A 24,224-nucleotide genomic window follows, 5' to 3' on the forward strand; every position below is an offset into this window, starting at 1 on the left:
CGGAGCCCCAGCGTCTCTGGTCAGTGGGTCGGCCTTGATGTCTCGGTCCCCTCCGGCCCACTGATAGCAAGAGGTGCTGTATTTATACAGTCTATGTACGTGTGTTACCCATTGTTCAGAATGAGGATGACGTTTGGGGATTAAACCTTGTGCGTCAATGGGAGAGGTGAAGTGTACCTCGGGGTAGAGTGTACTCATTAATTATTCATATGTGCTAAGGATGACGTCTTAACAGTATCGATCGGGCAGAACCCACCCTCGTCATGAATAGGTGAAAGGTTTAGTCTATAAAAGGCTGCAGACCTTATAAGGCGTTATGTCCATACAAGGCAGTCTTTCCTTATTTGGAGTTATGTCCTTATAAGGCTCGTTCATGTGAAATGATGGGAGCTGATGTAGGGAAAGTGTACGATATTCCCTGGACCTATATTAGGTACCGATATCGAATATAACAATATATTTTGTGTTAACTCAGCGTACTCAAAATTTATCCAGATGTTAACATTCCCAATACTGCCTAATGACTTTTTTATTTCTTCATGCACACATTGTTTTAAACTGGTTGACCTTTGACTAGAGTTAACTGTAAAAGGGCACCAAAAACTACTACGTGTTTACCGCCAAACAAAACAGTCAGTTCTGATGACCTCTTGCATTCACAGATGAATGAAAGCTAGCATGAAGTTTGATACCATGCTAACTTCATCAATAATCAGAACTTTAAATTTCTTGAGAACTCTGGACACCTCATGACAAGCATCACCAGATAACTTCAGGTATTCTAGTTTGTTGTCATGTTCCCCAGGCAACATAAGTAGTGTGTGCAATGTGGTTCCTTTAAAGTTGTGAGTTGTTAGTCCAGTAGGAGCAGTCACAACACATGAAAGATCACAGCCAGTTTTTTCCTGAACAAATGCAGTGAGCACTTTAATCAGAAGACCTTTCCCTGTACCTGCCTGACCACTGACAGAGAGAAGTGTAGGCTTGAAGGTTTTGCAAGTATTTTCAGGCTTATCATGTAGCAGTCCATGCTCTACAAGTTTTGTTATTTGCTGAAAAATGTTCAACTTTTCCTCATTTTGTTATGAGATCAAATTAACTAAATCAATGCTCTCACTCCTCACTTAACCCATAGTATTTTGTACTTCATTCATAGCTATGGATGCCTCATTTTCAATGACAAGCTGGTTAAGGGGATCTTTTTCTATTAGTCCCTGAGCGCTGGCTTTCTTGTGAGTTGGCCTTTGTAACTTCTATAGCAATTGCTTCCTCCTATTGGATTTCCTCATTTAAAATTTTCTGATATGTGGGAAACACTTCACACTAGATGCTATCTTTGACTGCATTGAAAGTATCTTCATAGCAGTCATAATCACTTAGCAGTTCAGGTTTTTGAACGCCATGGTTTAAAAAGTTATAAGAGAACTAGGTAAAAGATTTCTCTTTTCTCTACTGTTTGATAGCTCAGTTTACAATGGTTAATGAGACTTTGTTTGGCATATCTCACTAAACATCCATTACAGCCAGTAACTGCAAACTTTCCTTGCTCAATGTTCTCATCTATGTTATTCCTGTATATATAGTTCTGCAGTACTTCATACAAAGACATGTTTTCTAGATGGACACTTTGAATAGGATAATAAGTGTCCATCATATTTGTTTTAAGAAGATCAGTACTTTCTGGGTCCAACTGAGAAAGATGCTCAAGGTTAGGAAAAGGTCTCAACAGACGTTTTTGTGTTGATGCCAGGCCTAGACTAGCTCAATTAATACTTTGCTTATTTTTAAACACATTTTATTGATTTTCCAAAGACATATAGCCTGCCGGCCAACAATTTCTAACCAAATTATTACTTTCGACTTCCCATATAAGCTGGAAGAACTAAGGGACTGATTACAAGTTTAGTGGTCTCCCTGTATGCCCCCACACCAGTGCCCTGCAGGAAAACCACCAAACCCGCAGTCAGACTACCCACCGGATTACGATGTGAGCCTTAGAAAGGCACCGCCACAGTACTGCCAAAGCACGTTCTTGCACGGCATGGGCTGCATCATGTCATGAATTCCATGCTGTGTATGAACAGGTGTGCATACATAGAAGGAGGCACAACATGTGTCCCCTGCATGCACCCCCAGGCCCAGAGGCATATGGCTCCATTAGGATGACGGGCGGTGGCACCACCGCGGTGGTGGCGGGGCGGAAAACCAGCAGTTACCGCCCGTGAGCAACGGAAATGATGACCGCAACATTAGGATAGGTAAACACAGGTCATTTCCCATCCGCCACTGTGCGCCGCGTACCGCCATCAAAGTGCGCCCGCCAGAGCGGTGGAGGGAGCCAATCGAGACCCTCCTCTGCGTCTGATGATGTCCACCCCGCCCAACAAATTAGGATGGCGCAAACAAGCTGGCGCACCTCTGTGGACACACCGCACAGCTGAAGCAGTCGGAAAGTCGACAGTGGAGCACGAACGCCGAGACCCGACATGAACCCCATGGACCCAGCCCTCCACATGCACCCGGTAATGTACCTGCTGCAACTCTACCGCCAGATGGCCCGCCGTGGACGGCGCCGCAGGTACGTCATCACACATATGCACCACACAACACACATGCCGACACTGGCCCCAAGCTGCACACAGGCAACCTGGTGGGGGCCATAACACCCTCCGCATTCCCTCCCCCCCCACATCACCCACCTCACAACAAGGAACGCCACGTCATCCGGAACACCCAACGGCCGCCAACCAGCATCGACGTCACGGTCATGGTGACGTCACCGCCGTGGTCAACACATGCGCACCATGCAGAAGGCAGGGCCACAGCAAGGTATGGGCAGGGCACAAACACCACAGGCACAGACCACCCACAACCAGACTGCACCCCACCCGAGCCACTCACAGGCCATGTGCTCATCCCGTGCACCCCCATGCACACCAACAAGCACTCCAACAACAAGCCCAATACACACACACAGCAACACACAACACACACCCAGGGACCCAGGCACTGCAGGACTGGCAGAAAAGGAAAACACAACAGTTGTGCACTCCCATAGCCCACACAATTGTATACAACCATCCACACAGGGAAAGACAAAACAAACAACAGGCATACAACTCCTGGCTGCCACATGTGTGTCTCACACTATACAGGGGTACACATGCATACACCACAAACTAACACCCTTCACACTGCACACCTCTGCTACACCCAACACCACACATGACATGTAAGCCATGCCACCATGACTAATGACCAACACAAGATGATTATACACATACACGCCTGGCCAGAAAGAAAGGAAAAGACACACAGCTCATGACAACACAGCCGGCAACAAACCCACTGAACCGTAGCCCACCCTGTGCTGCCAGTGTCCCCCAACATGACCTGTGAACAGTGTATTGAACATTAGTAAATCACCAACAATAGAACTGCAGTCCTTCAAAATGCCTATCACAGAGTACAACATCAGTAGTGGCAGAATGGACTGAAGACCCTGACACCCCTGTTCACACATCAGATGGCTACAAAGAGCCTTGAAAGGTAGAAATGACCAATACAACATGTCACACAGTCAAGGCAATGCAAACAAGAAAATGACAGTAACCAGCAAGGAGACTGAGAAAACCACACACCAGAAGTAACTGTATTTATTCACAAATAGCACAGATGTAGCAATACAAGATCAGTACACAACAGCAAGCCACAAAAACAGGTCCAAATGGCATAGACTAAGTACAAGTGAAACACAAAGAAGAAGGATAGAGTCCATGGCAGGGGAGACAGCAAGTACATGAGAGGCTGCACAGGGGAGAGCACAGCATATCAGAGCAACAGGCCCAGAGTCCATGGCAGGGGAGACAGCAAGTACATGAGAGGATGCACAGGGGAGAGCACAGCATATCAGAGCAACAGGCCCAGAGTCCATGGCAGGGGAGACAGCAAGTACATGAGAGGCTGCACAGGGGAGAGCACAGCATATCAGAGCAACAGGCCCAGAGTCCATGGCAGGGGAGACAGCAAGTACATGAGAGGCTGCACAGGGGAGAGCACAGCATATCAGAGCAACAGGCCCAGAGTCCATGGCAGGGGAGACAGCAAGTACACGAGAGGCTGCACAGGGGAGAGCACAGCATATCAGAGCAACAGGCCCAGAGTCCATGGCAGGGGAGACAGCAAGTACATGAGAGGCTGCACAGGGGAGAGCACAGCATATTAGAGCAACAGGCCCAGAGTCCATGGCAGGGGAGAGCCCAGCATATCAGAGCAACAGGCCCAGAGTCCATGGCAGGGGAGAGCACAGCATATCAGAGCAACAGGGCCAGCAACACACACAGGTCGCAAACAATGGACTGCACTAGCACACTTGTGTGGGGCACAGGCGTATGAGTGTGTTGACAACTCACTCCTGGCTGTCATGCGGACTGGGACCTGGCTGTGTTTTGTGGACAGCAGGCCCACTTGACTGGGCTGAAAGAGGCCCATGTGATGTAGTAATTACAGATGGCCTGCAAGGTGGAGGGCTGTGTGGACCAGGTGGCACAGTGGCACGTGGAGGTGGAGTCATGCACACCCCTGACATAGTGTGGGTGGGAGAAGTGGGAGGGGGTGCCCTTCCACTTTTATGGTACATGAAAAGGCTTACCTGTCTTGGGGTTGATGGGAAGTGGTGATGGCACAATAGGCACACACACCAACTGCCCCACATCAGGGGCAGACACTGCCACTCCCTCTGGTGATGTGCTTGATCCTGCAAAACGCTTAGGCTGGCTACGCCTCCGGACCACCTTACCCTCTCCGGAAGGTCTACCCCCTACAGTGCCCACCTCCCCACTACCCCCAGGGGTGGTGTTTATATTGCCCTCCTGTCCCTTTTCGCCAGAGCTGATCACAACACTGACCTCCTTTCCCTATATCACTGTCCTGGACTCAACACTGGCTTCCTTTCCCTTTATCACTGTCCTGGACCCAACACTGGCTTCCTTTCCCTTGATGACTAGCCTGGACCCAACACTGGCCTCCTTTACCTTGATCACTGGCCTGGACACAACACTGGCGTCCTTTCCCTTCACCACTCACCTGGACCTATCACTGGCCTCCTTTCCCTTAATCACTGGGCTGGTCACAACAGGGCTACCCTCTGCCTCAATGACTGGGCTGTTCACAACAGGGCTACCCTCTGCCTCAATTACTGGTCTGGTCACAACAGGGCTACCCTCTGCCTCAATGACTGGGCTGGTCACAACAGGGCTACCCTCTGCCTCAATGACTGGTCTGGTCACAACAGGGCTACCCTCTGCCTCAATGACTGGGCTGGTCACAACAGGGCTCTCCTCTGCCTCAATGACTGGGCAGGTCACAACAGGGCTCCCCACCACCTTCATCGATGTACTGTGTTTTGGGGTTGATGTTGTGGGTGGTTGTGTCCCTGTGCTCCCCCCAGTAGTACTCATAACATGCCACACATCCTCTGTGGGCATAGGACAGTCAATTACTGGAGATGCCTCAGCATCAAATGAGCCTGATGTGTGGCACAATGATCTTCTGGCATTGCTCTTATGTGACTTTTCCTTGTCTGTGCATATTCGTGGGGCCCTGCTCTTCTTAGGGGATGGAGTCTCTGGACGTGATTGTTTTGTTTGCGACTGACGTGTGATCCTAGTGTTGTATCTTGTAGGTGATGTAGTTGACAAGCGGGGACTGTGATCTGATGTGGCCACTGAATGGCTTGTCGTCGCAGGCACATGAGCTGCAATGGGAGCATGTGCCTGTTGGAGGGCTGACGTGACTGTGGCCGACAATGCCTGTACTGTACGGTGTAGGCCACCCACGTCAGATTGTATGCCCTCCATGATTGCAATCACCTGCCCTAATTTGTTGTCGTGTGCACTGAAGGCATTGAGCAGGGCGGTCTGGCCCACGCATATTTGGCGCAGTACCTCGACGCACTCTGCACTGAGGGAAGCAGGGGGGACAGGTGCAGGTGCAGTAGTGCCAGGTGTGAATGTCACTCTTCCCCTCCTAGTAACATGGAGACGGCCAGCACCAGAGGAAGTGGATGGGAGGCTGGCCAGTGGCCGCTGGCTGTCAGATGCGGCAGCAGACTCCCCATCCCCTGTGCCTACTAACATGGATGCCTCACCGCTGCCATCTGATGAAGTGGTACTCTGTCTCTCAGCCACGGATTCCTCCTGCATACTCCTGTCACCCTCAGAAGCGCTGTTTAGCTCACTGTCACTCGGCTCAGTCTCAGTAGGCTCTGCTGCCCATGTGGTGCTGGTCTCGCCGCCACTTGTCTCCGGATCATGTTCCGCCGTGGTGTCTTGGGGATCTGCATTAGTGAGAGTAACAGGGTCGTGTAAGTGTCATCATACTGTTAGACGATTACAGATCAATGCAGCACTGTACAGGCCTTGGCCCACATGCTAATCATCACACCCTGCAATCACTATTCCGCAACACACCATATAGTCCACAACAGTGCCTGTCATGCCCACAAACTGCATGGAGTGAGTCATGTCGAGCCACCGCCGGAGGAAGATCCTTCTCCTGGCAACCAAGACTTGGAACTCCCTCCCCACCCACCTTCGGCGAACCCAACACCATCTCTCCTTCAGGAAGCAGTACAAGACCTGGCTGTTCGAGCACTAACATACCCCTCTCCCCCAGCGCCTTGAGACCCTCCCGGGTGAGTAGCGCGCTTTACAAATGCGGTGATTGATTGCAACATCACAACACCCTGCCAGTGGATGGAGTGCCCCACCCCACTTACACCTGCCCCATGGCCATGATGTTGCCACTACACTCATCACCACTGACAGCCATACATTGCACCACAGGGTACCACACACACCTGTACTCACTTCACATGGCACGATGCCAAGCAGGCCACAGCAAGCACCATGTGCCAATCTGTGTTCACATTGTCATCGGATGTTTGGTCCTCAAACCAAAAGGTGCATGCAAAGTAGACATACATGGAGTCACACTCATGAAGTGTACTTTGCAGATCGGCAAAGTATGCACTCACCACACCATCCCAATGAAGAGTGACCATGTGGCCACAATACATCTATCACGGATTGAGGACTGCAGGCAGGAGCAGCGTTGTTAGGCCATGGTGGGCCAATGCCTCATGCAGGCACACATGGCAGTCGCCACTCACATCACACATCACAGCATTGCAACACACGCACATCACATGTGTCACCGATGCCACTGGCCCTGTACACATGCATCCACTCCCCCACACACTAGCCCTCCCCAGATACTCACCATCTCTGTCTTGCAGATGCCCCTTCAGACGTCCAGACAGGTCTGGATTTGTCACTGCCAGTATGCGTCCCATCTGCGGCGTCATGGTTCTCCGTGCCAAACGCCCTGTGCGTGGTAGCATCCCCAAGGTCATCTCTGCCACTTGCTTAGCCAGCCGGCTGATGTCGTCCCACCTCTTGTGACAGTGTGTGTGTCGTCTGTTTGATACCCCCAGGGCTCGCACCTTTGCTGCTATGGCCCTCCACACGGATTTACGTTGGTGTGGCTTGAGCTGAAGGTATGGAAATAGAGAAGGCAAAAAGTGACTTTAATGACATGTGACAAATCAGCATCCATCAGTACAGCGGCCACACACTGTCTCAGGACTCACAGTAACCTCCCTCCCTCCATAACTGAGGGTACCCTCACAAGGGCACTCAGCTTGACATAAACATTAGGGATTGCATGCACACATTGTGCTTCTAAGTCTCAATGACCTTCACACAGATGCATGATGCCTCAACCCAAATGCATCGGCAGCAGTGTGAACACCAGTAATTGTAGAGGGCACTGATGGGGCATATGTAATATTCAGCGTGCAGCTACTGTATCAGGTCAGTCTGTTGATGTACATCGACTGGCAGTGCTGCCACTGAACCTACTCTGTGGGTCACACTGACTCTGACTATAGGGGCTCCCACTAATGTGCTCACAAGCATTCACTGTTCTTCCATCTAATGGGACAACAAGCGTTGCTTCTGTATGTGCGACAATGGAACACACCCCACTTACACATACAGGTACAGGGCTATAAAAGAGTTACATGGCAACACACACACTCCCACGAGGTGGATCCAGCTTGTCTGTCAGTGTCTGTCATCACCCCACATCCCCAATCATATTATGCTGCATCACCACTACACGTCCCACACCACCCTGCCCTACAGCTCCCTTTCTGGTGACTTACCACAACATTGGGCCCACCGAACAGCCATGGGTACTGTGCCAGCACCTCATCCACAAGGACATCTAGCTCCTCAATCGTGAATCGACTGGCACGGATCTTATCTGTTCTTGACATCCCTGTTGAAATGGCAGACCTGTGGCGGAACTGAGTTGTGAGGGCTCCCAGACAGCAGGTTCTTGGGGCAGCAGCAGGATAGGCTCCCAGACAGCAGGCTCTTGGGGCAGCAGCAGGATAGGCTCCCAGACAGCAGGCTCTTGGGGCAGCAGCAGAATGGGCTCCCAGACAGCAGGCTCTTGGGGCAGCTGCAGGATGGGCTCCCAGACAGCAGGCTCTTGGGGCAGCAGCAGGATGGACTCCCAGACAGCAGGCTCTTGGGGCAGCAGCAGGATAGGCTCCCAGGCAGCAGGCTCTTGGGGCAGCAGCAGGATAGGCTCCCAGACAGCAGGCTCTTGGGGCAGCAGCAGGATAGGCTCCCAGGCAGCAGGCTCTTGGGGCAGCAGCAGGAGAGGCTTCCAGGCAGCACGCACTGTGAGCAGTGGAAATTTGAGGCTCACACACACAGATTTATAGCCCCCTAGGGTCGTTTGGAAGGTCAAAAGCTGCAACAATTGGTTGTCCGGGTCTGCATCGTTCAAAAGCAACCAATGTCCGCCTCCGCGGATTGCGGGACACACCTTCCACGATTTGTAAATATGCATCATGCCACCGCCATCATCGCTGCCATTGGCCGCATGCAATGCTCCATGGCTGTGACGCACCGCGGGTGCCCGTGGTGCGGTACCGCGATGGTGCATCATTCAAAAGCAACCAATGTCCGCCTCCGCGGATTGCGGGACACACCTTCTGTGATTTTCAAATATGCTTCATGCCACCGCCATCATCGCTGCCATTGGCCGCATGCAATGCTCCATGGCTGTGACGCACCGCCGGGGCCCGGCGGTAAGTATTCCCATTTTCGTACCCATTGGTGTGTATGCAATCAAGGACACTGTATCAGCACCCTGCAGCAACATGGAGAAGTGGACATCATTGTACACATGATGCCACACAGCCATGTCATCCACAGGTGGATGCACGTTCAGTGTGAGTCATTTTGGATTGGGTTTCATACATTTTAGTCACACATTTCGGGGCTGATAATGATTGTCAGACTTCAGCTGTTCTGCTTCATGTCCTTCCGTACACTTACTTGATGGTCAATGCAGACCTTGACCTGGCTGGTGGCATCGCATTCTATGGGACAAGACTTCTGCTATCACAAATGGTCATGCACACAACCAGAAGTGTTCCTGCTATTGTGATCATTCTGTTGATGACTGTGTAAAGAGTTTACATGATGTCTTGAGGTTTGGGAGGTACAACTGATGTGTATGATTGACATTGTAAGTCTAAATACATTAGCGGGTCTTGCTGCACCTTGTCTGCACTTGTCAATTGGACATCCATTAAGTCGGCATTCACTGTCCCAGATGTGTGTGTGATAGTTGTGCATTATCACTGGAGAGGCGTGCTGTCTGTTTGTAGCAATTACGAAGCCGTGTAACCTGAAGTGTCATCCATCTCTCGTGCAATGGTTGTATTCCCATGACATCATTGGTGTTTTGTGCTATACCCATCTCATGATGCTTGTCACTGACATTGTCTTTTCACTTCTCAACTAGGAGGAGGCCGAATCTCCTACGTCAACTCACAGTGCTGGAGGACATGGAGAATGAGGCAATCATCAGGAAATTCAGGCTGGACAGACCAACATTGAAGTACCTGTGTGTTCTATTGGAGCCCCACCTACAGCCTCGCCGTCACTATCCTACGGCATTTACACCCACCTACAAGGTGATGGCAGCACTCCACTTTTTTGCGACTGGTTCCTTCCAGGAGACCGTGGCTAATGCTGTGGGGATGTCGCAGCCCATGTTCAGCATGGTGCTGCGGGATGTGCTTGCGGCCATGATGATCTATCGCAATCGGTACATACATTTCCCCAGGGGACGTGAATTGGCTGCGGTGAAGGGTGACTTCTATCCCCTAGGGCACATCCCGCATGTAGTTGGTGCAATCGATTGCACCCATGTGGGTCTGTTGCCACCGATGGTGATGGAGCAAATCTATCGGAACCGCAAACACTACCACTCCATGAATATGCAGGTGGTGTGCCTTGCGGACATGACCATCTCACATGTGTGTGCTACTGCTAAGTATCCAGGTTCGGCACATGATTCCTACATCATGAGGAACAGCATGGTGCCACGCATGATGGAGAATCTGCTACCCGAACGGGCCTGGATTGTGGGTGAGTATCACTACTGCTATGGCGTGGTGTGTGTTACTTGCTGCACTCTGGCTGTACAACATTGCAATGCGTGACTGTCATTCACAGGAGACTCAGCATATCCCAGTCGCCCATGGCTGTTGAGCCCACTCCGAAATCCCCAGACACCAGGAGACATCCGCTACAATGAGGCACATGGCAGGACACAACGGGTCATCGAGCGGACTTTCGGCCTGCTGAAGTCAAGGTTCAGGTGCCTTGACAGGACCGGAGGTGCACTGGCATACTCACCTGGGAAGGTGTGCAAGATAAATGGGGCCTGCTGTATGCTGCACAACCTGGCCATCCACAGGGGTGTCCCCCTGCTCCTGGACGATGGTGATGAACCAGGGCCACAACCTGCTCAGGGACCTCAATCCAGTGATGAGGACAGTGGAGAGGATGAAGGAGTCGACCTGCACCAACAGCTAATTGAACGCTACTTCTCTTGAGGTGGGTGACTAGGTACAACGTGTACATTGTCTGGTGTTGTTGCTCTAGTTATGAATGGCTATGCGCAGATGTCACCGATTGGCACATGTTGTGGCACCCATGTGTGTTCTTTGTGTAAATGACGTTCATTGCCGTGATGTACATTGCAATGTATTTGTGCAGATCTGGTAGACATTGTGTGATATGCCTGTGATGTATTGGTTATTTGCTGTGCTGTGGTCTGTGTGTTGCCACAATGAGACCAGTGACTGTAGTTCTGTTGTGTCTCCCTAGGTGCTACAGAGGGTTCCTGCCATGCATACTGTACATCATTTCTACACATCATGGACATTGTCGACAATGTAAATACTGGACTACATAAATCACTACACAGATTATTGTGCTTAAGGTATTTTATTTTGTGAGAGGACATGTGATTGGTGCGGTAATATTTACATGAAGGTGTGGAATGAGCAGTGAGTTGACAGTCCTGTTCAATGAGATGGTACAGTAGACACCACATGGATGTGGTGGCCCAGTCCAACTGAGAGGTGCCTTTGCCAGGGCAATGTGGGGAAGATAGTCCAAAAGGTGAATGCTGTTGGGAAGAGGGTTGTCTTCACGGCTGGCTCCGTGACTGGTGTGTCGTAGGTGCTTTGCCTCCAGTGACTCTGAGGCTTTTCTTCGGACGCCCCCTAGTTCTTTTTGGCGGTGGGGGGCCTGCTGAATGGCCAGCAGCGTCAGGGGAGTCGTCCCTCTCTGTTGGCGCAGGGGAGGATGGTGCACTGTCATCCTGCGGTGCAATAGAAGGGGACGGAGGTGATGGTTGGGACACAGGCCTGTCCCTCTGCAACGCCACTTGCTGGCCCATGAGGTCCACCATCTGTCCCAGGCGGTTATCGATGGACCTTATCAACACGATCAGCTCCCTCATGAGTTCATCCGACCGTCCACTTTGTCCCTGGACCTCTTGGTAGGCCTCCACAACTCGGGAGAAGTGGTCCAGGGATGGTGTCCACTCCTCCCGAGGTCTGGTGGTGACCCTGGCCCTCCCACGTGCTCTGCTGCCACGGGCCTCTTCACTCGCCACTGGGGGGCCACGCACTCTATCCCTGCCCTCCAGAGCTGTTGGTGTGGGATGGTCATCCCTGGGGACAGGGTGGGTGCTGCTGGTGGTACTGGTGGTCCTGGTGGTATTGGTGGCAGTGGCGGTGGTGGCTGTGGTGATTGCGGTGGTAGAGGCCGTGCCTGCAGGGGTCTGCTGCGTTGTAGTGGCAGCAGAGGTGGTGGTGGTGAGGATGGGGGCCTGGGACCTCTGGGTCTGTGGCACACCAGATGTGCCGGGCTGGAGCTCATCATCCATACTGTCATGGGAGTCCACATCCGAGAGGCCATGTGCCGGGGGTGGAGACTGGCTCTGCTGGTCGTTGGTGTTGTCCTCAGCAGTGAGTTCTTCGTCACCTGTGGAATAGATGGGGAGTGGTCAGTGTTTCTGTCATTGGTGTTTCATCATCTGTCCGTACACTACTTACATATGCATTTATCAGTAGTACTTATCATGTAAACACCGTGTAACTTTTAATAGTGCTGAGTCACATCATGGAGTCATACATGATGATTGTCAATGCTTTGGGTTCTATTGCTGTAGGTTGTGTGGCTGCAGGTCACACACACCATGCAGAGTAATAGTAGATACATGCCTGTTAGGTGAATGTGCAGGATGGAATGGCTGACACATGCTCCTGGGTGGGGGAGGCCTCCATGCTGATGGGGTGGGGGCCAGGGGGAATGGTGGTAGTGGTAGTGCAGGCCTCCCTGCCTCCCTCCCTCCCACACCCTCTCAGTGAAGATGGCTACCAACCTGTAAGTCTGTTTGTTAAATGGTGCAATGGCTGACTGTTAGACGGGGACCCGGAGGGTCGGCCGAGCACAGGGGGGAGAGGCCTCCGGTGAGGGCCCTCTCCGGTAATCGTACAGACAGGTAACTTCCCCCCCACAGATAGACACCACACAGGGATGAGTTCTCCACACTTTTATATATCTTAAAAGCAAGGTACTTGACGGTACAGCAGGACCAGGATACGAGGATCCTGTCAATTCTAGTCTCTTTGGGGGAAAGGGTAGCGGGACAGTCTCAGTACCGGACAGGTACGGGGGTAGCAGGCGTGGAGCTCACAATCCTCGAGCTGATGGGTTCGCAAGTAGGGGCCGCGGCAGCGCCAGCAGGCCTTCAAGATGGTTCACGTAAGGATGAGCCGCGGCAGCGCCAGCAGGCCTACGAAGATGGTTCACGAGGATGAGCCGCGGCAGCGCCAGCAGGCCTTCAAGATGGTTCACGTAAGGATGAGCCGCGGCAGCGCCAGCAGGCCTACGAAGATGGTTCACGAGGATGAGCCGCGGCAGCGCCAGCAGGCCTTCAAGATGGTTCACGGACGGAGGATGAGCCGCAGCAGCGCCAGCAGGCCTTCAAGATTGTTCACGAAGAGGAGCCGCGGCAGCGCTAGCAGGCCTCCAAGGATGAGTTCGTCTCGGTGTCTCTCGACTCCAGGATACAACTGCCTTCCTGCTCTGGAGCTGCCCCAGTTATTGGTCTGGCGCCCTTTGATGTCCGGACCCTCGCACTTGGAGGTCGGGAGGTCCGGGATGAGGGAGTCCAGACACCCAGCAGGGGGGTGGAGCCAGCGCCCAGGGAGGCTGGGGGAGATCGACACCTGGCGGAGGGGAGCCGTTGACACTCCTTCTCCCATTGACCTGCCAAGTGGTCTCTTCACCCCCTGGGTGGATGGTGGTTCCTCGATGTCAGGGCCTGGCTGGGCCCGAGGCCGAGGTCGACCCGAGGCCACGAGGCCTGGTCGTGTAGTGTCCAAAATGGCGGCTGGGCCGGAGCCAGGGGTTCGGGAAAGGACACGGGCCAGCCGTTACGGTGGGGTTCAGGAGCCAGGGTGCCGTCGGGGAAGGGCTGGAGGTTGCCCCGGCGGGTTGCAGGGGTGGTTCTTGTCCGGGGGAGGAGCAGGGGTCCGCGACCCGCCATGGGGGGAGGGGACGGCCCAGCCACGAGGCCTGTCCAACATGCGTCCCCCCCAGCTGAAGGCAGGGAGAGTCAGCCATCCTCTTGGGTACTCTCCTCGCCGAGGCGGAAGAAGCGGGACAGGCCGCCTGCGTTGGCGTGATCTTGGCCTAGGCGATGCTCCACAGTGAAGTCCATCCCCTGCAGGGAGATGGACCAGCGCAACAGCTTCGGGTTTTCTCCCCGCATCTGCATCAGCCATTGCAGGGGTCGGTGATCTGTTTGCACCCGGAAGTGGGTACCGAAGAGATAGGGCCAGAGCTTCTTGAGGGCCCACACTACGGCGAAGGCCTCCCGCTCGATGGTGCTCTAGCGCTGTTCTCGGGCCAGCAGGCGTCGGCTGATGAATACCACTGGCTGATCGACCTCCTCGGTGTTGAGTTGGGAGAGGACGGCCCCTATGCCATGATCTGAGGCGTCCGTCTGCACTATGAATTCCCGGCTGTAGTCGGGGGCTTGGAGCAAGGGGGTTGTGCACATGGCGGACTTGAGGCTCTCAAAGGCCGCCTGACATTCAGGAGTCCAGTTGACTTTCTGGGGGTTCTTTTTGGACGTGAGTTCTGTGAGGGGCCCCACAATGCTGCCATAGTCTTTTACGAAGCGCCGGTAGTACCCGGTGAGTCCCAAGAAGGCTCGGACCTCTGTCTGGGTGACCGGGGGCTCCCAGGCCTGGATGGCGGAAATCTTGAGCTGGAGGGGGGCCACCAGGCCACTTCCCACCTGGTGTCCCAGGTAGGTCACGGACCCTTGGCCGATCTGGCACTTGCTGGCCTTGATGGTTAGCCCGGCCTGCCGGAGGGCGTTCAGGACCTCCCGGAGGTGGTGGAGGTGTTCCGCCCAGTGGCGGCTGTACACAGCAATATCGTCTACATAGGCGGTGCTGAATTCCTCCAGACCCGCCAAGACTTTGTTCACTAGTCTCTGGAAGGTGGCGGGTGTGTTTTTTAATCCGAATGGCATCACCTTGAAGTGGTAGTGGCCATCCGGGGTGGAGAAGGCGGATCGCTCCTGGGCACCTGGGGTGAGGCTGATCTGCCAATAGCCCGCTGTCAAATCGAAGATGCTCAGGTAGCGGGCGGCCCCCATGCGGTCGATCAGTTCATCTGCCCTGGGAATGGGATGGGCGTCGGTCCTGGTGACGGCGTTCAGACCCCGATAGTCTACACAGAACCTGAGCTCGGGGCGACGCCCGGGGCGGCGGCCTTGGGGACCAACACGACTGGGCTGGCCCAGGGGCTGTCGGATGGCTCGATTACTCCCAGAGCTAGCATCTTGGAGACTTCCGACTGGATGCAGGCGCGTACCCGATCAGGCACCCTGTACGCCCTGTGTCGGATAGGCGGGCTATCCCCGGTGTCAACGTCATGGAGGCACCAGGGGGTGACCCCAGGGATGAGGGAGAACAGGTCGGCAAATTGTAGTAGCAGTTTTTGGCAGTCTTGGCGTTGCGCTGGGGACAGGGCCTCGGAGAGGTGGACTCCCTCCACGGAGCCGTCTTTCTCGAGCGTTCTCAGGAGATCGGGGAGTGGCTCGGAGTCTTCTTCAGCCCCACTGTCGGTAGCCATCAGGAGGCTAAGTTCAGAGCGTACAAAGTGGGGCTTGAGTCTGTTGGCGTGGAGGACCCTCAGGGGTTTCGGGGGGACTCCAGGTCCACCAGGTAGGTGACGGGGCCCTTGCGTTCCACCACTTTGAAGGGTCCTGTCCATTTGTCCTGGAGGGCGCAAGGCTCAACCGGGGACATCACCCAGACCTGTTGTCCCGGCTCGAACTCGATGGATGAGGCATTCTGATCATACCAGTGCTTCATGTCCTCTTGGCTGGCTTCGAGGTTGGCCTTGGCGAGTTCCCTGAACCGCCGGGTCTGGGTACGGAGAGTCAAGAGGTACTTGTATACATCAGGGGGAGTCTTCTGAGGGGTCACCTCCCACCCTTCTTTGACCAGGCTGAGGGGGCCCCGGACGGGGTGTCCATACAGGAGCTCGAACGGACTGAAGCCCAGGGATTTCTGGGGGACCTCCCTGTAAGCGAACAGGAGGCATGGGAGCAGCACGTCCCACTGGCGACGTAGGGTTTCTTCCAGGCCCATGATCATCCCCTTGAGGGTGCAGTTAAATCGTTCTACTAGTCCGTTCCCTTGCGGGTGATAGGGGGTCGTGAATTTGTAGGTGACCCCGCACTGTTGCCATAGGGACTTCATGTACCTGGAAATAAAGTTTGTGCCCCTGTCACTGACGACTTCTCGGGGGAAGCCCACCCGCGAGAAGATCCCCATCAGGGCTCGGCCCACCACGGGCGCCGTCACGGTCCGGAGTGGTATGGCCTCGGGATAGCGGGTGGCATGGTATTCCAGGACAAGGATGAACCGGTGCCCCTGTGCTGTCCGGGGCTCCAGGGGCCCTACAATGTCTATTCCCACCCGCTCAAAGGGTGTGGTGACGATGGGAAAAGGTTGCAGGGGGACCTTCAGTTTTCGGCCGCTTTTCCCGCTGGCCTGGCAGGTGGGGCAGGCTCGGCAGTGGTTCGCTACATCGTTCCGCATCTTCGGGCAGTAGAAGTGGGTCACCAGGCGGCTGTACGTCTTGTCCTGCCCCAGGTGCCCGGCAAGTGGCACATCGTGTGCCAAGTTCAATAGGAAGTCTCTAAATCGGAGGGGGACCACCAGCACCCGGCTGGCTCCAAGCTCGGCGATCTTTTGCTCACTGTAGAGCAGCTCGTTGTCCCAGTAGATCCAGTGGGCCCGAGGCATCTCCTGCGCTCTGGGCTATGGCCTGTTGTCGGAGTCCCTCGAGGGAGGGACACACTTTTTGTTCCTGGCGGAACTGTTCCTGAGTGGGGCCACCTTCTTGGCGCCACTGGGCCAGCTCCGGGAGGTCTTGGGGTTGATCCCGTTCTTCGTTGTCGGACCCCGGAGGACCAGGCTCAGGGGTGGTTTCTTCAGTGACGATCGGCGGAGGAGGCTCGGGCCACCCCCGGTTCCTCTTGGCTGGAGATGGCGCGGGCGGCCATGGATCGGGTCGTTACACAGACCCATTCAGGGGGACCAAGCATCCCCAGATGCTCCCTCCGCTCAACGGCTGACCAGGGGGAGCTCTCGAGGTCGTTCCCCAGAAGGCAGTCCACCGGGCATCGTCGCGGACAGTTACTTTTAGCATGCCGGACACCCCCCCCCACTCGAAGGGGATGCGGGCCATCTGGCACAGGCTTTCGGAGTTGTCTGCCGACCGCACTGGACAAAGTACATTCGGTAGGATCTGGTCAGGGGTCACCAGGTGGCAGCGGACTGCGGTCACACTGGCCCCTGTGTCACGGAGGGCTTCATCCCGGCGTCCATTGATTGTGACCCACTGGCTGTATTTCTGCGTGTTGGCGGGGATGGGCGCCCGAGGGACCATGTCCCTCTCCCCTAGACAGACCAGGGACATGGCGGCTGGTTCCCACTCGGGCTGGTACGGCTCGTACTCTTCGGCGTCTGCTTGGCCCGGCTCTTCTCCCAGAGCGGCGGCGGTGATCTGGCGGTTCATGGGGCTCTGATTTTTCGGGCAGTTGGGATCATTGGCGTAGTGGCCGGGTCGCTGGCATTTGTGGCAGATAACGTTGGCGCGGAAACCTGGTCGCGTTGGAGGGCTACCTCTTCCGGCCGGGGGCGGGGTGTTGCTAGTGGAGGGCACCGTGACGGTGTCCCGGCCCCGGCCCTGGCCTCCTCCTCCTCCCCGTGGCCGGTGGGGCCCTTGGGAGGCTCTGTTTTGTTCGCTGGGCCAGCTTCGAGGGACTCGGGTGCTCTCCCATCTGTCTGCTTCGATGGCGAGTTTCCGAGGTTCGGTCAGTTTACTATCAAGGAGGTGCTGTCTTAGTTCGACAAAGCAATTATTGGAGAGGTGCTCCCATACAATAAGGTTGAATAATTGCTCATAGGTGGTGACCTGGCTTCCCTTGATCCATCCCTCGAAGGCTCGGCTAAAAAAGTTCACGTACTCCACCCAAGTTGTACCCGGGATTCGTTTGCAGTCCCGAAATCTCTGCCGGTACATCTCGGGCGTGAGCCCATAGCGAGTGAGGAGGACGGCCTTCATGTGGTCGTAGGATGTCATCTGGTGGTCGGGAAGTTACAGCAGGGGGTCTCTTCCTTCGCTCACGAATTTTCCCCATAGCCCGGCTCCCCAGTCGCTCCGTGGGATTCGGTGGGAGGTCATTGCTACCTCGTAGGCTTTAAACCATTGCTGGATATCATCGTTCCGGTAGTATTCCTGGACGACGTCCTTGGGGATGTGGACCTTGGGGTCCGTCGGGGCAGTGGGGCTCTGGTGCCCAGGGACGCCGAGGTCTTTGTTCTGCCGTCGAATTTCTAGCTCCTTCAGGTTGCCCTCATGCTCGTAGGCTAGTCTTTTCTCTTCCAGCTCCCTCTGGCTCTTTTTCTCTTCTCGTTCTTCCCTGAGCCGTAAGTGTTTGAGGGTTATTTTTTGTTCTGCCAATTTGAGTTCTACATCTAAGCGGAGTCGAGCCAGCTCCAATTCGTGGAGCCGGCTTTTCTCCCGTTCTCGGGCCTCTTCGGCCGAGAGGCCCGATCTTCTTTCGTCTGCAGGGGCGGTACTTGTTTCGGTGGTCTCGAGGCTTTGATTTTGGGGTGGGGATGTTTCCGTCTCCACCCAAGCTTCTAAGGCGTGCTTGAGGTCGTTTTTCGTGCTCAGGCCCGTGGTAGCAATGCCCCGCTCTATGCAAAATTGCTTTAGTTCTTTGTGGCTGTACTCCTCCAGCTTTTCCATCTGAAATTTTTCCGTTGTTCCACTCTCCTTTGTCGTCATGGTGGCTGTGTGTCGTGGGGTGAGTTACTCTCTGTACGATTATGCGTCGGCTCGGACCGCGCCGCTGGCCACCAATGTTAGACGGGGACCCGGAGGGTCGGCCGAGTACAGGGGGGAGAGGCCTCCAGTGAGGGCCCTCTCCGGTAATCGTACAGACAGGTAACTTCCCCCCCACAGATAGACACCACACAGGGATGAGTTCTTCACACTTTTATATATCTTAAAAGCAAGGTACTTGACGGTACAGCAGGACCAGGATACGAGGATCCTGTCAATTCTAGTCTCTTTGGGGAAAGGGTAGCGGGACAGTCTCAGTACCGGACAGGTACGGGAGTAGCAGGCGTGGAGCTCACAATCCTCGAGCTGATGGGTTCGCAATTAGGGGCCGCGGCAGCGCCAGCAGGCCTTCAAGATGGTTCACGTAAGGATGAGCCGCGGCAGCGCCAGCAGGCCTACGAAGATGGTGTACGAGGATGAGCCGCGGCAGCGCCAGCAGGCCTTCAAGATGGTTCACGTAAGGATGAGCCGCGGCAGCGCCAGCAGGCCTACGAAGATGGTTCACGAGGATGAGCCGCGGCAGCGCCAGCAGGCCTTCAAGATGGTTCACGGACGGAGGATGAGCCGCGGCAGCGCCAGCAGGCCTTCAAGATCGTTCACGAAGAGGAGCCGCGGCAGCGCCAGCAGGCCTCCAAGGATGAGTTCGTCTCGGTGTCTCTCGACTCCAGGATACAACTGCCTTCCTGCTCTGGAGCTGCCCCAGTTATAGGTCTGGCGCCCTTTGATGTCCGGACCCTCGCACTTGGAGGTCGGGAGGTCTGGGATGAGGGAGTCCAGACACCCAGCAGGGGGGTGGAGCCAGCGCCCAGGGAGGCTGGGGGCGATCGATACCTGGCGGAGGGGAGCCGTTGACACTCCTTCTCCCATTGACCAGCCAAGTGGTCTCTTCACCCCCTGGGTGGATGGTGGTGCCTCGATGTCGGGGACTGGCTGGGCCCGAGGCCGAGGTCGACCCGAGGCCACGAGGCCTGGTCGTGTAGTGTCCAAAATGGCGGCTGGGCCGGAGACAGGGGTTCGGGAAAGGACCCAGGCCAGCCGTTACGGTGTGGGTTCAGGAGCCAGGGTGCCGTCGGGGAAGGGCTGGAGGTTGCCCCGGTGGGTTGCAGGGGTGGTTCTTGTCCGGGGGAACAGGAGGAGCAGGGGTCCGCGACCCGCCATGCGGGGAGGGGACGGCCCAGCCACGAGGCCTGTCCAACACTGACACTTGCTCCTGGGTGGGGGAGGCCTCCATGCTGATGGGGTGGGGGCCAGGGGCTATGGTGGTAGTGGTAGTGCAGGCATCCCTGCCTCCCTCCCTCCCACACCCTCTCACACCCTCTCAGTGAAGATGGCTACCAACCTGTAAGTCTGTTTGTTAAACGGTGCAATGGCTGACACTTGCTCCGGGGTGGGGGAGGCCTCCATGCTGATGGGGTGGGGGCCAGGGGGAATGGTGATAGTGGTAGTGCAGGCCTCCCTGCCTCCCTCCCTCCCACACCCTCTCAGTGAAGATGGCTACCAACCTGTAAGTCTGTTTGTTAAACGGTGCAATGGCTGACACTTGCTCCTGGGTGGGGCAGGCCTCCATGCTGATGGGGTGGGGCCAGAGGCTATGGTGGTAGTGGTAGTGCAGGCCTCCCTGCCTCCCTCCCTCCCTCCCACACCCTCTCAGTGAAGATGGCTACCAACCTGTAAGTCTGTTTGTTAAACGGTGCAATGGCTGACACCTGCTCCTGGGTGGGGGAGGCCTCCATGCTGATGGGGGGGGGGGGACAGGGGCTATGGTGGTAGTGGTAGTGCAGGCCTTCCTGCCTCCCTCCCTCCCAAACCCTCTCAGTGACGATGGCTACCAACCTGTAAGTCTGTTTGTTAACCGGTGCAATGGCTGACACTTGCTCCTGGGTGGGGGAGACCTCCATGCTGATGGGGTGGGGGCCAGGGGGAATGGTGGTAGTGGTAGTGCAGGCCTCCCTGCCTCCCTCCCTCCCACACCCTCTCAGTGAAGATGGCTACCAACCTGTAAGTCTGTTTTTAAATGGTGCAATGGCTGACACTTGCTCCTGGGTGGGGGAGGCCTCCATGCTGATGGGGTGGGGGCCAGGGGGAATGGTGGTAGTGGTAATGCAGGCCTCCCTGCCTCCATCCCTCCCACACCCTCTCAGTGAAGATGGCTACCAACCTGTAAGTCTGTGTGTTAAACGGTGCAATGGCTGACACTTGCTCCGGGGTGGGGGAGGCCTCCATGCTGATGGGGTGGGGGCCAGGGGCTATGGTGGTAGTGGTAGTGCAGGCCTCCCTGCCTCCCTCCCTCCCACACCCTCTCAGTGAAGATGGCTACCAACCTGTAAGTCTGTTTGTTAAACAGTGCAATGGCTGACACTTGCTCCTGGGTGGGGGAGGCCTCCATGCTGATGGGGTGGGGGCCAGGGGGAATGGTGGTAGTGGTAGTGCAGGCCTCCCTCCCTCGCTCCCACACCCTCTCAGTGAAGATGGCTACCAACCTGTAAGTCTGTTTGTTAAACGGTGCAATGGCTGACACTTGCTCCTGGGTGGGGGAGGCCTCCATGCTGATGGGGTGGGGGCCAGGAGCTATGGTGGTAGTGGTAGTGCAGGCCTCCCTGCCGCCCTTCCTCCCTCCCACACCCTCTCAGTGAAGATGGCTACCAACCTGTAAGTCTGTTTGTTAAACGGTGCAATGGCTGACACTTGCTCCTGGGTGGGGGAGGCCTCCATGCTGATGGGGTGGGGGCCAGGGGGAATGGTGGTAGTGGTAGTGCAGGCCTCCCTGCCTGCCTCCCTCCCTCCCACACCCTCTCAGTGAAGATGGCTACCAACCTGTAAGTCTGTTTGTTAAACGGTGCAATGGCTGACACTTGCTCCTGGGTGGGGGAGGCCTCCATGCTGATGGGGTGGGGGCCAGGGGCTATGGTGGTAGTGGTAGTGCAGGCCTCCCTGCCTCCCTCCCTTCCTCTCACACCCTCTCAGTGAAGATGGCTACCAACCTGTAAGTCTGTTTGTTAAATGGTGCAATGGCTGACAATTGCTCCTGGGTGGGGGAGGCCTCCATGCTGATGGGGTGGGGGCCAGGGGCTATGGTGGTAGTGGTAGTGCAGGCCTCCCTGCCTCCCTCCCTACCACACCCTCTCAGTGAAGATGGCTACCAACCTGTAAGTCTGTTTGCTAAACGGTGCAATGGCTGACACTTGCTCCTGGGTGGGGGAGCCCTCCATGCTGATGGGGTGGGGGCCAGCGGCTATGGTGGTAGTGGTAGTGCAGGCCTCCCTGCCTCCCTCCCTCCCTCCCACACCCTCTCAGTGAAGATGGCTACCAACCTGTAAGTCTGTTTGTTAAACGGTGCAATGGCTGACACTTGCTCCTGGGTGGGGGAGGCCTCCATGCTGATGGGGGGGGGACAGGGGCTATGGTGGTAGTGGTAGTGCAGGCCTTCCTGCCTCCCTCCCTCCCAAACCCTCTCAGTGAAGATGGCTACCAACCTGTAAGTCTGTTTGTTAACCGGTGCAATGGCTGACACTTGCTCCTGGGTGGGGGAGACCTCCATGCTGATGGGGTGGGGGCCAGGGGGAATGGTGGTAGTGGTAGTGCAGGCCTCCCTGCCTCCCTCCCTCCCACACCCTCTCAGTGAAGATGGCTACCAACCTGTAAGTCTGTTTTTAAATGGTGCAATGGCTGACACTTGCTCCTGGGTGGGGGAGGCCTCCATGCTGATGGGGTGGGGGCCAGGGGGAATGGTGGTAGTGGTAATGCAGGCCTCCCTGCCTCCCTCCCTCCCACACCCTCTCAGTGAAGATGGCTACCAACCTGTAAGTCTGTTTGTTAAACGGTGCAATGGCTGACACTTGCTCCTGGGTGGGGGAGGCCTCCATGCTGATGGGGTGGGGGCCAGGGGCTATGGTGGTAGTGGTAGTGCAGGCCTCCCTGCCTCCCTCCCTCCCACACCCTCTCAGTGAAGATGGCTACCAACCTGTAAGTCTGTTTGTTAAACAGTGCAATGGCTGACACTTGCTCCTGGGTGGGGGAGGCCTCCACGCTGATGGGGTGGGGGCCAGGGGGAATGGTGGTAGTGGTAGTGCAGGCCTCCCTCCCTCCCTCCCACACCCTCTCAGTGAAGATGGCTACCAACCTGTAAGTCTGTTTGTTAAACGGTGCAATGGCTGACACTTGCTCCTGGGTGGGGGAGGCCTCCATGCTGATGGGGTGGGGGCCAGGAGCTATGGTGGTAGTGGTAGAGCAGGCCTCCCTGCCTCCCTTCCTCCCTCCCACACCCTCTCAGTGAAGATGGCTACCAACCTGTAAGTCTGTTTGTTAAACGGTGCAATGGCTGACACTTGCTCCTGGGTGGGGGAGGCCTCCGTGCTGATGGGGTGGGGGCCAGGGGGAATGGTGGTAGTGGTAGTGCAGGCCTCCCTGCCTGCCTCCCTCCCTCCCACACCCTCTCAGTGAAGATGGCTACCAACCTGTAAGACTGTTTGTTAAACGGTGCAATGGCTGACACTTGCTCCTGGGTGGGGGAGGCCTCCATGCTGATGGGGTGGGGGCCAGGGGCTATGGTGGTAGTGGTAGTGCAGGCCTCCCTGCCTCCCTCCCTTCCTCCCACACCCTCTCAGTGAAGATGGCTACCAACCTGTAAGTCTGTTTGTTAAATGGTGCAATGGCTGACAATTGCTCCTGGGTGGGGGAGGCCTCCATGCTGATGGGGTGCGGGCCAGGGGCTATGGTGGTAGTGGTAGTGCAGGCCTCCCTGCCTCCCTCCCTTCCACACCCTCTCAGTGAAGATGGCTACCAACCTGTAAGTCTGTTTGTTAACCGGTGCAATGGCTGACACTTGCTCCTGGGTGGGGGAGGCCTCCATGCTGATGGGGTGGGGGCCAGGGGCTATGGTGGTAGTGGTAGTGCAGGCCTCCCTGCCTCCCTCCCTCCCACACCCTCTCAGTGAAGATGGCTACCAACCTGTAAGTCTGTTTGTTAAACGGTGCAATGGCTGACACTTGCTCCTGGGTGGGGGAGGCCTCCATGCTGATGGGGTGGGGGCCAGGGGGAATGGTGGTAGTGGTAGTGCAGGCCTCCCTGCCTCCCTCCCTCCCACACCCTCTCAGTGAAGATGGCTACCAACCTATAAGTCTGTTTGTTAAACGGTGCAATGGCTGACACTTGCTCCTGGGTGGGGGAGGCCTCCATGCTGATGGGGTGGGGGCCAGGGAGAATGGTGGTAGTGGTAGTGCAGGCCTCCCTGCCTCCCTCCCTCCCACACCCTCTCAGTGAAGATGGATACCAACCTCTAAGTCTGTTTGTTAAACGGTGCAATGGCTGACACTTGCTCCTGGGTGGGGGAGACCT

General features: G+C 55.8%; 1 protein-coding gene across 1 annotated transcript in view; it reads right to left on the reverse strand.

The window, feature by feature from the left end:
- Positions 1-656: 656 nt before the first annotated feature.
- The window catches only part of LOC147728440 (uncharacterized), a 100,922-nt gene continuing 77,354 nt past the window's right edge, over positions 657-24,224 (reverse strand). The window contains exons 5-7 of the mRNA XM_086963799.1: positions 7,282-7,586; positions 5,871-6,337; positions 657-905 (exon numbers count right to left, since the gene is read on the reverse strand). Of these exons, the coding sequence (XP_086819925.1) occupies positions 657-905; positions 5,871-6,337; positions 7,282-7,586 (1,021 nt within the window). The remainder of the gene's footprint in view (positions 906-5,870; positions 6,338-7,281; positions 7,587-24,224) is intronic.

Source organism: Lissotriton vulgaris, chromosome 3_1, assembly GCF_964263255.1.
Source record: "Lissotriton vulgaris chromosome 3_1, aLisVul1.2, whole genome shotgun sequence".
Taxonomy (NCBI): Eukaryota; Metazoa; Chordata; class Amphibia; order Caudata; family Salamandridae; genus Lissotriton; species Lissotriton vulgaris.